This window comes from Ammospiza caudacuta, chromosome 12, assembly GCF_027887145.1.
Source record: "Ammospiza caudacuta isolate bAmmCau1 chromosome 12, bAmmCau1.pri, whole genome shotgun sequence".
Lineage (NCBI taxonomy): Eukaryota > Metazoa > Chordata > Aves > Passeriformes > Passerellidae > Ammospiza > Ammospiza caudacuta.
In genome coordinates, this window is record NC_080604.1 from 4,722,662 (window position 1) to 4,740,200 (window position 17,539).

The 17,539-nt window shown below is 39.8% G+C and overlaps 1 protein-coding gene across 1 annotated transcript in view; it reads right to left on the bottom strand.

The window, feature by feature from the left end:
- The window catches only part of ATP2B2 (ATPase plasma membrane Ca2+ transporting 2), a 403,728-nt gene that overhangs the window by 18,369 nt on the left and 367,820 nt on the right, over nt 1-17,539 (bottom strand). Inside the window, exons 20-23 of the mRNA XM_058813217.1 lie at nt 11,091-11,304; nt 8,076-8,287; nt 6,455-6,562; nt 2,627-2,809 (exon numbers count right to left, since the gene is read on the bottom strand). Of these exons, the coding sequence (XP_058669200.1) occupies nt 2,627-2,809; nt 6,455-6,562; nt 8,076-8,287; nt 11,091-11,304 (717 nt within the window). The remainder of the gene's footprint in view (nt 1-2,626; nt 2,810-6,454; nt 6,563-8,075; nt 8,288-11,090; nt 11,305-17,539) is intronic.

Consider the following 17,539-nt stretch of genomic DNA (forward strand, 5'->3'; position numbering starts at 1 on the left):
GAGATGCCCTACTGGATATTTATCAGAGATTCCTTATTGGATATTTATAAGACAACAAAACATTTAAATGAACAAAAGGAGGCCAAAAAGAGCATCAGAAGTTGATAGCCAGTCTCTGGCATAGTTTTGTGCATTTTTCATACACCTTTCTTTCAAAGATGCATGTCTTCACAGAAACAGAAAATTCCCAGTGGAAATCCCTCCTCTGGTGCCTTGGGTTGAACCTTCTGTTTGAGAGAGGATGTAGATGAAAAATCTCTTTGACACTGCAACATCTCTTTTCAGTTTGGATGGGTTTCAAAGGGAGCACTCCAAGGAAGAAGTGTTGGTTGTCTGAAAACAACACCCAGCCTGTTGTGGGTTCTTTGCTTCAGCAGTGAAGGCTTTGCTGGGAGCTGGGGCCACGTGTCCAAGAGTGACTGAAGAGAAAATAAGGACAAATAATCCAATTTACAGCACAAGTGTGGAAACTGGCGTTGTTAGGATTGAATGACCAATCAGAGTGCCATCCTAATCTGCCATCCCCAGAGATATAAAATGAGGGGATGCTCTACCTTCTTCTTCCCATCTCCAGGAGTGCATCAGACAGCAGAGGATTCCTGTAAATCCTCCCAGGGATGCTAAAGGCATCCCAAACTTTTCCAGGATATCTTCTTTTGCTGGCCTCCTGAGAAATGTGTTATAAGGGAATGAATCCACCTGGATGGGCCCCACACACAGCAAGGATCAAATTTGATCTTAGTCCATCACTCTCCACTGCACACCTGGGCACTGCTTTGGAATCTGTTGGCCCATTTTCTTTTTTTTTTTCTTTTTTTTTTCTTTTTTTTTTTTTTTTTTTATCCCACAAATGTGAAATGGATGCAAAAAATTCAAAGTCATTGAGTAAATAAAATGAGAAGAAAAATCACAGAGGTCTCTTGGCAGAGATGAGGGAGACATCCTACCAGAGGTGCTTCTACAACTAAGAGCAGAAAGGAAACCAAGATGGATGTTAGCAAAGAGACATAATTAATGTTCATTTGGGTTTAAGTAGCGGAAAACAATCATTTCTCTGTGAATTAAGTGGACAAAGAGATGCAGAACTAAAAACTACCTCTCAGACTAGAAAGAGAACTGGAATGTTGTCATTTGCTTTGTGTTGCTCCAAGTTGTTTACACTCACCCCAACCAGAAAGACATCCTGACAGAAGTGCCAACAGGCAACACTCCTCCTACAGCCACCAGGGAGAAAAGAATGCACATTTAGAGGTCATCTTGCCCTGAAGATCACCTGCACCTGGGCACTTTTGTCACAACTGAAATTTGAATTTTCTCTAGTGATGAGCGCTCTTGACTCAATGGAGTCAAGACACACAAGCTCAAAGCTGAAGATCCATATTTAATCACTTAGCACAGAACCCTGGGAACTCCCCCAGCTTTTAATCTCTCTACATTTTATGCTCTGCAGATGCAGCCAAGAGACCCCACTGCCCTAATTTGGCTTCTTTCCATCATTTTTTTCCTAAATTCATGGCTGCATCTTCCCCCCTCCCAAAAAAAAAGTATCAATTTGTAGATGTGAAAAAGCAGAATGTGCTGTTTATTTCGGATGAAGACAAAAACCCCAAATCTTCTGAGACAAAAATGTTCTTTAGAAGATTCTTTCAAGAAAAAAAGAGATCATTTCCTTAATTATTCACCTCTTTTTCTTGTCAGGCTCATGTAAAACACGCACATCTGATGTGGTGATAGCTGTTCTCTGCTGCAAGCTGCCAGAAATACTTGATCTTAGAAAGATCAAGCAGAGCACACCTGAGTGCAATGAAACACTTCACTGCAATGGAAAAGGCAAAATACTTCACATGATTTTCTTCAGCACTCCAGGACAAATTTCACAGCTCCTTAACCTGCACTATATTTAGCACCAGGATTCACTGCAAAGGTCTGGTATATTAAAAAATGCCGTGGATTTTTGAGTTTGGCAAAAGTTAGGGGAAGATATTTCTCAGGAATCATTCCAAATAGCCAACTCTTACATCTCAATATTTAATGGCTGCTTAATTCGTACTAAAATCCAGAACCACATTTTTCATTACCTAATGGGAAATAAAATCAATCCCTTTTAATCGTGATCGATGTGTGGCAGTGCCAGAACTGAACAGATTTATATTTTTAATCAAATTGTGCATCATACTTCAAACTCAATTTCAATTATTCTGTTAGTGCAGCAATGGCAGTAACAATGGTTTGTTGGGTTTTTTTTGGAGCAAATCAAGCAATACATTTTAGAAAGCTTTCATAACATTCTGCGAGCTGACGTTGGCCAAGCAGCACAATTTCATGAGCTTTCATCTCTCTGGGAGAAAAAGAACATCCAGTCATGGTATTCCCAAATCACAGATCCCTGGTTTTGCATTTTATCCCTTTATATCTTTGCAGTTTATCTCTTCTGCTGCACACACCCCCTTTGCTCAGTTCCCTTATTTTGTTTTTCATGTTTTTCCTTCGAGAGCAATTAACCAGTGCCATCCTCCACACACACAAACACTCTGTGGCTTTCCTTTTAATGTTATTTTGCCTTGATCCCACATTAATAATTTCTTTGGCTGTTTCTAGACCTTGTGGGCATTCATTTTTAGCATACCTGGGTTTGGATTCTGTTGAGCCCTCGGAACCAGAGGATTTGTCCACGTCGGAGTTCTCTCTCTGCATGATCTATTTCTTCAACATCTTCATTGAGCTCTTCCTCAGGGACCTCCTCCTTCTCAGTGAGCCTCCCTGCCTCCTTTAAAAACTTTAGCCTACTTGTTGGGATGGTTGCAATTACCTAAAATTATAAAAAAGTACTGAAAACATAAGCCTCATGCAAGAGCAACAGCATAACAATCTGCTAATTACAGAGTAATTAGAGTAATCATATTTTAGTAAGGTCTATAAAGGTGAGCTAAGCCTGCTCCTAACAGCACTTTGTACTTGGACAACTCCATTTTGGTCCCAAAAACATTTAATTTACTTTGTAAACAATTAGCATGACTTGCACCACTAAACCACAGTGTGGAGCAGGTTTCCCAAGGCTGGGAAAAGACTTATCAATAAAAGAAATTGAAAATAAAACAAGATGGATATATTTCAGTGTAAAAAAACTTAAGCAAATTGATAGCTCTGCAATTAGAGTCTGGGAATTTGTATGGTAATGGGAGGTGAAAAATCATTGCATCTCCTGCTGATAAACCTTCTCACCATCCCTTGGTTCATGGATTCAGCTTCCCTTTGTTCCAGCAGCTGGAATGCTTTCCTGGCATTTATCAAAATTGAGATTTCTGAAAGGTGTGAATCTGGTGGATGGATTTCTCACAGGGCTGTCTCTCACTCTGTGTCCTTACCACCAATAAATTCTGATTAACTTAACCCCTCTCCTCATTCTGCTTGCCCACCCAAGTGGTCCTTGGAAGTAACTAATGCAGGTGAATAATCTTTAAAAATTGCAGAAACTGTAGCTGGACAATTATTTTAAATCCATTTCACTGTTACCCTGTTGGGCAGTCATTTTCTCTTTGTTCTGATTCCTTGCATAAAACCAGGAGCAAATCATGGCAATTTAAACAAGACATTACCTGGAACACACTGAATGCTTAAATCAAATCTCCTGCAAAGCAAATTTTTAAACCCACTTAGCAAAAAAACTGCCGCAATTTTCTTTTTTGTCTTCATTTCAGCAGCGAGCAACCACAACTGTGAAGCTCAGATGTATGAAAAATGAAGAGAGAACCAAGACAGCTGCCAGAAAATTGGTGAGGAGGGCTTTGGAAAACTGGAATGGATGCAGTGAAGACACATGGAAATGTTCTGGATATTTTGAGGGTGAAAGCAAACCTCTGGGTTTGCTGAGGGTCTCCTTGAGCTTCACAATCCACAAGGCAAATTTTATTATAATGTTTTAAAGACAGATTTAAAAAAAAAAAATATAACCAAATCAAACCCAGTTTCTACACTACTATAAAACTTTTTTAAAGGGGAGTTGAAAAACAAGATGCAAACCTGGATAATTAATGGTGTGGCACGAGCAAAGACAGAACAGGAGAGAAAAAAAGGGGGAAATGCTCATCAATTAAATACTTACTGAAAGTCCTTCAGCCTCCCAGCTTTCAAACTACAATGCCAGCACTCTACAGAGAGAAACTACTGCAAACTCTGGGATCTGATGAAAGTGATGGTGATAAAGGATTTTTAAACCAATATTCATAAAAATAACTCATCTGGGTCAGAATTGTGTGTGACAGAATGTTCCTCTCTTGCAGCACCTCGAGCCAATGATGAGACTCTGCTTTAATTCTTTCCTTAAGGTGTTTACATGGCTTTTTTATTATTTATTTATTTTCTGTATCTGCCAACACCCACCCAGTTCAGGACACAGACTCAACAGATGCAGATTAAAGAACTAGATAATATTCCCAGAAAAATGATCACAGTTTTAATAAGTGATCAATAATTCTGGGATGGGATATGAAATACTTTAGAAAGCCTTGGTTTTCAGAAGGGATGGGAGCTGCTAGAAAACCGTCCCTCAAATTGACTTGCTGAAAACTTCTCCTTAAATTCCTTTCAGAAGTGCCTGCTTTGACACCCAAACTCTGAAATCTTGATTGCCTTTCATGGCTCACCAGAACAGCGGGTTCAGCACATGGATTAAAAAAAAAATACGAATAACAAATTTGTTTTTTGCTGAATGAGTCAGAGCAGCAAAGAAAAGGCTGAGACAGAAGAGAAGCATCACTACTAAAGGAAAAGAATTCTCTCTCACTGAAGAGCTCCATGAAAAAGGCCTTGCCACAGACTGTAAATCATGTAAATATGGACATAATTGATTGGTTTTAGCCTCCTATTTTCTTTTCTTGTCACTAAATATTGACCACAAGACAGATATTTTTTCCCTCTGTATTTGCTGTCTTTGCAGCATTAAAACTGTGGAGGTGTTCCAATACCAGATTTAATTTAATGTCTAAGGTCTCACAATAAACCTGGGAAACCTGGGGCAAGTAAAGTGAAAAAAAGATGCTGATATTAGTATTAGTTCTTGGTGGTTATGTAATAACCATGGATAACAAAATTTAGAAGCCAAAAAATTTGATCAAAGGCTGTGGGAAATTGCCACGGCTGAATGAAGCAGTTTAGATTCTTCTCCCTCTTCCTGTTTGACTTCCCCTTTCTCCAAAAATTAGTATATTTTCCAAGCAGTAAGGAAAAAAACACCCAATAAATCCTTCCTTTTTGAGATTATCAAACTGATTTTAGGTCTTCCTCCTGCAAGGCCTTAAGTAAAATCCTGACCACTAGTAATAATTACAGCAGAATCATCTAATTTCAGCCAGATATGCACTAAAAGCTGTTCTGATTCTGAGCTTATTTCTAAGAAAACTGAGGCCAAACTGCCAAAAAAAGTTGGGGTTTTTTTCCCGGAAGAGAACAAATAATCAGAATTGCAAGCAAGCATTTATTCACTACAATTCCAGTAGAACCACAGCAGAATTCAATTGCAGTGAGCAATTTCTTGACTCTTCATAGAGGCAAACTGTGGATCTACAAATGTCTTTACATCTGAGAGAAAAAAAATGTAACTTCACATTTCTCTTTACTGCACCAGGTGGCAACAACTTAAATATCATTAGTGCATTCAGAGGTGAAAAAATATTGTTATTATGAACTTTGCAACCTGTGTTTGTACATAAAAGAACAATGTAGAATGTTAACAATGCTGATTGTTCCTGTATTATCACTTCCAGAGTGTTAATCACAATTTGTTTAATATCATCTCATTGATATTTGTTTCTTCATCAATATATAATTCTATATTAGGCAATAATGACAGAGGATATGGCAGAAATTGAAAAGGACATATTAATTTAATTGCCATTTTCTACAAGTATTAAAGGCAAAAATTTTTTTTTTTGTGCACTCCCTCTTTCATCCTTCACACAGAATTAGGTGGATGGAGAATCAGAGCAGAAATATTTTGAAGGCACTGGAATTTTTCCTATGACCATAGCCAGAATGACAATTTCAGCAAGGGAATGAGTTGCTTGACCTAGAACTGGAACTTCATTTCAGCTCCAAAACTTTGCCACATCCTACAGGAGGAATTCTGTTCCAGGAAAGGTCACAGTGCATTTGCCTTTGCTGCCATTTTTTTTTTTTTTTTTTGTGACTAAAAGGCTGAAGTTGTGACTCAACATCCTTCACAAAAAGGCCTAACTGAAGATGGCCCTGGTGACAGCACACCCTGCTAGAAAGGAAAGATTTGAAAATTAACAAAAACCCCCAAAGGAACAGAGGGATAAATTATCCTCTCTAATAAATATCTCCTTGAAGCTCTCAGAAAGCACCTTGGGTTTCAGTGAGGGCTGCACTGAGAAAGGAAATCACAGGAATATCAGCAATATCACACCTTTGAATGTGCAGCTTCCTGAATGCTTACCTGACCCCACACCAGCTCTCCTAATCCAATAAATACACACCACATCCACTGGTCCAGCTGCAGGGGAGAACAGCTGAAGGGTTTTCCTCCAAACTGGACAATCACTATCTACAAAGAGAAGCACAAGGGAAAAGGGGTCAATTTTTCAGGGAAAAAAGGCAACAAACCGAAAGCAAACACAACCAGATCAAAAAAAAAAAAAAAAAAAAAAAAAGAAAAAAGCTGCATCATTTTTGGTCCTAAAGAAACCCCATCAAACCCCACAAACCTCTGCATCCCCAATTAGAAGTGAGAGAAAGAAATAGCAGTTCAGGCTGAATTTCCTCAGCCTCATATTTTACAGTGGTCAGATATGAATGGTCAGGAAAAAAGAGAAAAAGAGAACAGGACAGTCCCCATGTGCTCTCCCAGCTCCTGATTTTTTGGATTTATTGACTCTGATCCAGTTCATTTTGGAATGTCCATTGCAAGAGAGGCTTTTCCCTCTGAGTAACATTTTATTGTGTATTTACAGATGTGCATCAAGGAGAGACAGAGGGTACAGAAAATTCTAGATCTGTTGGAGGAAAGGGGTGGAAAAACCCCACACCTTCAGCAAGATGGCTACACACAGAGTCTGAGCAGACTGAAAAGGTCTTGCTAACTGAAAATCAGGTATTACTGATATTTCTTGTTAATATTGCTGCTACAAAACTGGGGACCTGAAAATCACATCCAGAGATTTAAATTGCCCAAGTTTAAATTGTCCAAGTGATCATGATTTTGAATTAGATGTTAAAGACAATCACTGTGAAGTTCTGCTCCTATCACTGCTGCTCTTCCTCCAATATTCAATTTATTGAGGAGTTTCCCTTTTTAAATCACTGTAGTTCAAGCTCAAACTGCTCTTTCCTCCTCCTTCCTCCTCCCAGGAGAAAGGTGCCAATGCTGAGCTGCCACTGCAGAGCTGAGCAATAACAACAAGATAAAAATAGATTTCCAAATTATAATATAAAATTGTATCAAGTACAGGATGGATGCCAGAAAAAGAATGGATGCAGGAGCAGAAGGAGGAATTCTTAATGAAGAAAAATTTGGGGGAAATGTGTATTACTGTGTTCAGCAAAGTCAGGAGGAACATGAGGAATCACAGTCCAGGGGCATCATTGCTGGGAATATTGAGCAGCATTGGGCAGTGACATTGAACAGAAGAACAGTTCAGCATCCGCTGTTTGAAGGTAATTTGTCTTTTCAAGGAGTAATAAATAATTGTAAAATGCTTTGTTGGAATGGTATTAAACAATTTCTTCTTTAAAAAACAGTTACAATATCAATGATGGCTGTTATTATTGTACATGCTAAGATTAATTTAAGAATTAACCCAGTTGTAAGGATCAAAATTTCTGTTTTATTAGCATGGCTACATAACATTTTCCATTACTAACACTTGCATTGATTGAGAAAATGCACAAAACCAGGTGGTTTACTCTTAAATGGGCCTCCTGCAGCACTTAGATTTAAAATTAAAGAAAAAAAAGAAAACATGGAGAAAAAAATCCCCAACAACTTTGTGTTTGATTTTTTTGAGTGGATTTGTGATGATTTGAGATGAACAGCAAGTGATTCTTGCCCAGAGCTTTACCTGAATAGCAAAGGTGCCCAGGACAATAGTGCAAAAGATGGGGTTTCTGAAGATGCCGTCGAAGACGTTCCTCTCGCCGTGGATCTTGCGGGCGTTGATCTCGTTGAAGAGCTGCATCATGACAAAGGTGTTGAAGATGATGGTGTAGTGCTCAGAAGGAGGAGAGTGAAGAGGGGCGTTCCTCCCACTGTCAATCTTAAACATTTTCTCACCTAGGTGTAAGACAGAAAGAAAAGTTTCCTCTAGAATGAATCAAACCAATTTGTATTCCACTTGTAATCTTCAGCCTGTTGCCTTCTCTGCTCTGCTTTTTCTAGATAAAACTTTTCTTGCACCAATGAGCAAATCACATCTCAACTGAGCAAGAAGCTGTTCAAATGCTGACTTTTACCTAACAATACCTAACTGCTATCTAACACCTACACAACGCTGTCAGTCCCACTCTTACCTTTCCAAGCAGGAATTACTCTAAGCACTCAATTCTTTCAGGTGTAACAAAATCTTAATGTCATTGCCAGAGTGTTTCAATTTTCTACAGCGGTTAGAAGCCACCCCTCTTCATCAGGTTTTACCCATTTACTAGTCCAATAACTACTCCCAAGCATTGAAGGATATCAGTCACAAAATACACAGATTTTAAAGAGATTTGGGGTTGATCAGGAGCAGGCACTGCTGTTTAGTTTGGTAATTTGGCTTTCACTCATAGATCTGACCAAACAAAAAGCAAGACACAACCCATGATGAGTAACTAAAAATGTGGTGAGCTTTGAAAAAATAAAGATTTTTTTTTTTAATGCCACAGCCTGACAGGACCAGACAGGGAATTCTGCATTTTTGATGTCTCAAAGACATTTATGTTTTGTATGTTAAAACACAGTGTATTTCTAAAAATAAAAAAGATAAAAATTTGATGTACTGGTCTCTGAAGAAACCTCCTACAAAAGAAAGGAATTATTATTTGACCAAAATAAAAATAATTCTCATTAATTTGAAATTTAATTATGGAGGCACTGAGTTTTGCACATCATGTCACTGCAAAGCTGAGTCTTGTGGAGTTTAGAAAGGAAAAGATTATTTCCAAGGCTTATCAGAAAATTGTCTGGGATGTGTCCTTCAAGGTACGCAGGAGTTTTCCAAAGAATCACAGGAGCAATTAGAATAGGGGAGGAAAGCCTGATTTGCTTTTCATCTGGCTCAGTATAAAATATTTTAAACCATAAAATTCATCAAAAAGCCATTCTAACTCTCCATAAAGTTCACAGCAATTCTTGTTCCAGGATGCATATCACATGAATTACCAAGAGTTTCTTCACCTGTTTTAGAGAACCTGAAATTCCAATTATCTAATGCAGATATTCTCAAAATTCACTGTAAATCTAACAATGTTAGAGATCACCTCACTTCAGAAACCTGGCTATTCTTTTGGTTTAATTCCATTCTGAACAGACCATTGCCTCCTCTGAGCATCCTAAATAAGCTGCCAGATGGCCATGAAGTGGACAAAGCTTTCACAATGGAGCTCAAAAACCTCCAAAAAAATCATAAATTTACATTTGCAGCTTTTCTGGAAGTCTGTGTATAAGAAAAAAAAAAAAGCCTGAAAGACAACACACGTGACTTAACAGCAACTACAAAGTGACAAGAAGACAATACCCAACTGAAAAAATCATCTGTCCTTTGAGAGGGTTCAGTTATTATTGTGGAGCAACAGAATCTATTATTAGCTCCTACTATTCCCTGCAGCAAGAAACATTTCTCCTCCTTCCCTGCCCTCTCCAAAATACAACCTATAAAAAGCATCCATTGCCAGCAAGGCCTGAAGAAGAATCCAGTAATCCAATAAATTAGACTTTTCGCCCCCTTTTAATATCCATTCCAGAAATTAAATGTCAAAGCACAGTATTATTTGTATCACTTAACACTGATTACTTACTTTCCATACCACTTAAGATCAACATTATTTCTGGACTGTGGACAACATTTTGCTCTTGGTAAAATGGATCTTGATTTTTATTGTGGTTTGTTTTAAGGGTTTTTTTAAATTTGCTTTTACATCCTTACTCACCACGACAAGCCTCACAACGAAATTTCAGTATAGAAGCAGCAGGGTGGACACTCCTATTACAGCATAACCTTCTATGCTGTATTTGGATACAAACTTCTGTCAAAGCCCAAACCTGTATTTTATGAGGGGAAAAAATCTCACTGAGGTCATTCCCAAGGTAACAATATATGGAAAGTGACTACAACATGACACCTTCTGTGCTTCCCATCCCATCAACCAGGATTCATAGAATGACAGAGTGACTGGGTTGGAAGAGAACTTCAAGATCATGGAGTCCAACCCAGCCTCAACACCTCAACTAAACCATGGCACCCTAACACCTCAGCTAAACCCTGGCACCCATGGAACAGGCCCTAACATCTCAAATAAACCCTGGCACCCATGGAACAGGCCCTAACATCTCAAATAAACCCTGGCACCCATGGAACAGGCCCTAACACCTCAAATAAACCATGCCACACATGGAACAGGCCCTAATACCTCAGCTAAACCATGGCACCCATGGAACAGGCCCTAACACCTCAATTAAACCATGGCACACATGGAACAGGCCCTAATAACTCAAATAAACCATGGCACCCATGTAGCAGGCCCTAACACCTCAGCTAAACCATGGCACACATGGAGCAGGCCCTAAAACCTCAAATAAACTATGGCAACCATGGAACAGGCCCTAACACCTCAATTAAACCATGGCAACCAGTGCCACATCCAGGCTTTTTTAAACACATCCAGGGATGGTGACTCCACCACCTCCCTGGGCAAGCCATTCCAGTACTTTATCACTCTTTCTGTGAAGAACTTTTTCCTGATATCCAAAATGAAGTTTAAGGATCACAAAGGCAGGCAATAAGCGCACATAAATTCATTACATTTAAAGCATTTTGACACTTCAGCCATCCAACCCAGCCCCTCGTGAGCTGAGCACCGAGTGTGGGCGAGCTCCTCACCAACAAAGAGCAGGGTGAAGATGAGGGTGAGCTGGTAGACGGCGTGGCCCAGGATGTTTTTCATCATGGTGCGGGAGATGAGCGGCTTGTTGCGGCCGTAGGGTTTGCGCAGCAGCAGCGCCTCGGTCGGCGGCTCCGTGGCCAGCGCCAGAGAGGCAAACGTGTCCATGATCAGGTTCACCCACAGCATCTGCACGGCCTTCAGGGGAGAGTCCTGAGGGGAAAAATCAAAAATGTTTGTATTTCCCAGGAAAAGCCTGGCTGGGGGTTCATTTTTTTCATGGGGCTCAGAAATCCCTGCACTGAGGAGCCTTCTTCTGTTGCTGGGACCCTTCTCCCTTTTGTATTTCCTTCTGCAGGACCAGGAGCACCCGAGCAGAGAGGAGAAATTATCTCCCTGAAGGCATTTCATCAGCACCATTTGCAACCACAAAACTCATACCAAGCATGGCAGTAACTCCTTCTAACACCTATTGCAATGCTCTCCTTTCCTTCATGCGTCGTGCTTGAATTTTCAGCTGAAATTAGATATAACTAGAGACCCCAAATTTCTCTCGTGGAAGAATCATTATATTATTAAACAGATTAAAAAGTAACATTTCCTTTATACTAAAACCTACCTTTCTTTCATTTTTTCAGAGACAGCTTGAAATTATAAAAAATTTATGGAACAATTATGGTGACATTGTGATACATTACACTTAAATAAGAGCATTAAAAGTAGTGACATAATTTAAAAAAAAAATTTGATTTAAAAAAATCTGAAACTTATTAAACTATATCAAATGTGCAAAAGCAAGACAACCTATTCTTTTTTACTAAAAGGAAAGCCTATTTGGCACTATAGAAATGGGATGAAAAACCCCAAATACCGGTATTTGATGCAGGCTGTGGTTTTGGAAGCAGCTCTCCAGTCACTAGAAGGAGCTCTTTCCTCACACAATCCCATAAAGTCTGTGGTCATAATACAGAGGACTGCAGGTCATGTTTAAAAACCCCAAAATTAACTAAATAAAGCAAAGTTACACAGATCTCAGGAGAATGCTGGACAATCCTTAATGAAGTAATGATGTGTAACTCTCTGGGGCAGCTGTGAGGAGACAGCAATGTTTCAAGGAGCCAGGGGAGGAAAACCAAAAAAAAACCAAACTCCTGTGCCTTTAGACTGTATAAAACAGGCAGCATTAGCAAGGTCTGCTTCCTGTTCCAAACAGACAATTTTTATGAGGGAAAAAAGAATCACCAAAGTAATAAGGCATCAACATGACAAATTTCATCATGAAATTGAGTTACTCTGCTGTGTGAAAGCTGGGAGAGGCAGCACTATTTTTATGTACTTCATTACCATGGTGCTGCAGCAATGAAACCAAAACAATGTAGAGGACAGGATACAAACAAGAGAAAAGCCAACAAAACTCCCTGAGAACTCTGCCCATTTCTTCAAAGGGTTAAATGTTCATTTTTAATGAAATACCATAAAAGAACATGCATTCAGTATCCCAAGGACTGATAGAAAACAAGAGTAAGTGCTTTGGTCTCTTGAGCATCTGGTTTAGATTTCAACTCTCCCTTGAGATAAAATATCATTTGCCCTTAAAAACACATTTCTAACACATTTACACAGATTTTGACGCATTTCATTCATTAAAAAAAAAAAAAAAACAACAACAATTTTTTGGGTTATTCAAAGGGATGGAGAAAAGCAACCACCCGTTTCTCAGTCTTACAGGTTGGGCTCATCACAGCAAGGAGGACAATTAGCATTAATAGATTCTTGACCTCTTGGTTATGGGTTGCATTAACTGAGCTTATGTGGAGAGCTCAGCTCACTCATTTGAAATGCAGCTGCAGAAACAGGAAATGTCTTTGTCTTTAGAGGTGACTAAAAAACTAAAGGTGATCAGGACAAACTTCATCCCAAATTGAGGCTTCATTCATTTTTATTAACACTAATGGCTCCAACAAAGAGAGTACTTGCAGTAAAAAGCAGTTTGTGGCTGGGGCTCACAGACCCTCGAAGGGACACAGGTAAAAAGGAAAACATCTTTTCTGCTGAAGAATTTTCCTTATCATGTTTTTGCCTGTCTCATTCATAAGTTTGAGCAAGCTCCTCTGCTTTGATCTGTTACAAAAACTCAATTTCCACTTCACACGCTGAATTCTCTGTCAATAAAACCAAATTTCCCTGTTAGATTTAATAGATGGAGTCAGAGATTCAGGTGTCTATCAGAGCCTGCCATATTCCCAGCAGAACAGGAAAAGCAGGGTATTTCAGTCTCTAAATCACACAACTGTAATTGGCAGTCATCAGTTTTGGCAACAACATGTTCTCACCATTTCACACTGCCAATCACCTTGGGTGGCTGTGGTGCCCCTAATAATTATCTATTATTGGCAGTGCTACACTGCTCAGTGGAGTGTGAGAGCTCATTCCAGGCTGAAGCCAAAACATTAAATACACATTAGTCTGGGCAGGCAGTGGAATGAAATTTCCACTGTAACTCTATCTGATTTCTGATTAGTTGGTGGAAACTGAGGGAAATACACATCAGCTAAGGAGCTTAGGCTTCCACTGCAGATTTTAGTCACTCATGCAAGTGGGATGCAAATCAACCTTCTTTTCTTTGTTTTTTAGCCACTAACTGACCAACCAATAATTCTTCATTCCCTCTCTGAAAACTTTGGGGATGTGAACCACCCAAAATCACCACTTATTCATCAAATTCCTTTCACTTGACCTTGGAATAGGTTAGCCTTGGCCTAGAGGTAAAAGGAAAATGTCCCTTAAATCAAGTGATGTTACACTTCATCTTGGAAACACTTAAAAGTACAAATTGCCAAAGGCTGGAAATAAACTACAAATCTTTTGTGACATGCAGAGCCTCACAAATTTTAGAGCTTGTTACTTTTGATTTAGATGACAAGCTGCAAGGGAACAAAAAGGTATTTTCACCCTTACCTTTTTACTCCTGTTTGCCACAGAACACATGCAGGTATTCAGAAAAATGAGCATTTCTGGGAGTTGCCTTTCTATACATTAATGCAAAAAAAGTCCCTGTGCAGTAAGATCACACTGTCTGCTAATTGTATGGAAGTGGCATCCTCAATTCCATCCCCATGCCTTGCCAAAATAAAGCTAAACAGTACAGACTTTGATTTTACATTACAGCTTTTTCAAGTTTGCCTGTGCTATTATTTTAGAATTTGCCAAGTACAGTTCTGCAGTAAAACATTATAACCACATAAATTACTCCCTTTTACATGTAAGTATAGATCATCCTCATTTTTTTGAACAAGATCTGTAAAAACAATCAGTGATTCATGCAGCAGTTCATTGCTACAGTGCCTTTTAATTAACATTTAATTTTCCAAACATAATGTCCTATGGAGTCACTGTTTTCAGCTCCTAATGTCTGCTAAAACACCAAGTCTCTCTCAAAGTGCAAGAATAATAATTTGAATGTAAAATGTTAAAACACAGCCTTTGTCTTCCCTTTTTTCAGTGCAAGCCTTTTGAAGAGTTACAATTGCCTCAACAGTTGGAGCCACAGACCGAACCTGGCACGGAGATAAACCCTCTTGTTTCATGGCTCCAGTAAAAAAAATGTTTCCATTTGACTGAGCTGCATTTTAAAATCTTCATTTTGTTCATAGCCAGATCACTGTGGACAGCTCCAAATGTAATGAGCTGATATCCTCTGGGTGCTGTGTGGTTTTTAGGGACAGGGAGAGGGGTGAGCCCATCCAGGGCCCTACAGGACACCCAGAGATGTGGAGCAGTGACTCACTGCAAGAACAAAACTCACAAGAATCGTAGGCAGAGCTCCAAAGAACCACCCTCACTGCATCAATCAGGGGCTCTGCAAAACTGTTATTCAGAGAATGAAGTCAGAATATAAAAGTTTGTAGCTCATAAATCCGCTGGAAAAACAAACAATGGGTTTGAGCTGAGGCAGTGGCTGCAGAAGAGAAAGAACAATTCTGCACAAATTGGTCAAGACCACCACACCCTGACCACACTAAAAGTGTGCAGTGGGCACCACAGGGAAGGCAGCAAGACGGAACTGAGTTGGATTAATTAAAAATAAGGTGAAGGAGCCACACAAACCTCTCTGGGAGCAAGCCGAGGTGTGAACTCCTCTGGGGTCTGTGCACACACACAGACAGAGCTAAAACCACCCCTGCACCACAGACTGAGGCTCCTGAGTCACCTTCCCACCAGGGACTTCTCCAAGCTCTGCTTTCCTGGGTGACCCAGATCTCAGAGCCCCTTACATAATTACAGCCTCACAACACAGAAGTCCATTATTAGCTGAAAATTCAGATCTTATGGCTTACAGATTGAGCTGCTGTAAACTGAAACAGGGCCCCATGTAAGTGAGATCTCTTGGAAGGGTGGTTGTGGCAGCAGCTGTGCTAGGCTTGTCAGCAGGTGACACTGGATCTGTAATTCTTATGCTGCTCAGAATATGGTTGCTGTCACCTTAACATGACTTCATGCTGGGAGCCAGGGGAGACAAGAGAAACTACCTTTTGCATTGGTCCTGTGCATAATGAATTCTTTGACAGCCCGCTGTTTGTCCTGCATAAGCTTTATCTGGCACTGGAGCAGTACAGAGACATTTTGTACACATCACTATCCACTGGAACAGCAAACCAGAACAAAACAGAAATCTCAGATATGGCAGATATTCTCTAACAGCAGCATCTTCGTGAAGCAGGCATTGGGTAGTGAAAAATAAAATTATATTTGCTTAAAATTAACAGTATTGAACTAAACAGCAGTTCCCTGAAGTGGAATTGGCAAGGACCTTCATTTCATTAATCTACTTGAGGAAAAAAGCAGCAGATTATTAAAATGGCCACTAATGGTCCCAGGTTCTGCCTAAAGTTTTTCTTAAGCCTCTCCATGGGCTTCCCAAGGTGCCCTGGACCAAACAAATCATCTCCTGCGTGGGCAATGCACTCTCTGGGTGCCCCTTGGAGGGCTGGCTGCACTCCCACCACACTCACATAGCCATTAATTAATTCATTAATGCAGAATTGCAGTGCTTTCACTTGGAGTTCTGCAGGGAGATGATCACATCCTCATACTTACATGTACATCAGAGCAAGTGCAGGATCAAGACTGAATAAAATTAAGCCCATTATGCTGCAAAGCACAAGCCAAGTATTAAAAAAAGATTAGTCCAAGCAAAGATTTTATTATCTCTGTACTTCCTTTAGGCACAAACCAAAAAGAGTAGATGAGTGTGCTGGTCCCAAACTGCAGAACAGATTGCTTGAGAGGTGGCATGAGGAAGAACAGAATAAATGTTATTACCTACAGAGAATTTTTCTCATTCTAGATATGAAATGTCACCAAAAGAACAGCCTGTGTCATGTTCATCAACCTGAATCCTAATGATGGACTGAAATTATATTCTGTGTGTCAGAGAAAGACAAACTGACCACCTAAATCAAAGGGAAACTCACTCCAGTGAAGATTTCCTTTGTGTTCATTTTGAAGGTCACAGGAAGTTGTGCTGCCTTTTGGAAAAGACAGATTTAAGCTCTGTTTGTTTGCTTGCTTTTTTGTTAAGGATTGAAACATTTCAGTCAAAATCTTTCATTCAGACCTGTGCACAGTTCTGCAGATTTGGATGTACATGTGTGCTCCTAGACTGTTGTAGCAGGATTTTTTCGGGAGAGTCCTGCACTTTGTGCTGGAGCTATTTTCATAGCAACCAGAGGGTACAGCATGTTCCCAAGTGCAATTTTTAGCAAAGCTTTCAAGCCAAACAGAATGTCCTTTGGCTGGCTGCAGTCAAAGCCGAACACAATAATGTGCATTTGTGAGGCAAAATCCTTCTTGAATGAGACAGAACCGGGAGCAGCTCGGGATTATTCACACTGAGTGTAAACAGTGGCAAAGGACAGACCTGCTGCCTTTCTGCTTCCATCTCCACCTCAGCTTCCCCCACACCTTTCCTTTGGGTTTGCACCTTTACTGCCAAATTAAGGAATTGCACAAGAGTCTGCAAAGCAACCCAGGAGTTGCAGGTGTCCATTAAAAGCTGTGAGCAGGGACAACAGGCCCAGGGATGGTCTCACAGACCTCAGGGGCAAGAGAAATGCACTGGGCCTGATACAAATCCTTCTAGAAGCCAAAGGAATGATTCAAAGGATGAAAAAAGCTCCAGAATTAAAAAGGGGGTTATGCTTGTACTGATCATGCACTTCACATCCACTTAACTTGATTTAAAATGGTCCTTGCACTGATCTAGCAACGTTTAACCTCCTCAGGGATAAAAAATTATTTGGTTAACAAATAGAATGAGTTTGCCTTTGTGCTTCCACAAAAACTTGAAGAATTGCTGAGCGTTGATCAAGAAATTTCACCTTAAACAGATGTTTCTAGTCAGACACTGATTGTCAATAAAGTCAGTTCCAGCAATGGTGCTGCTGTC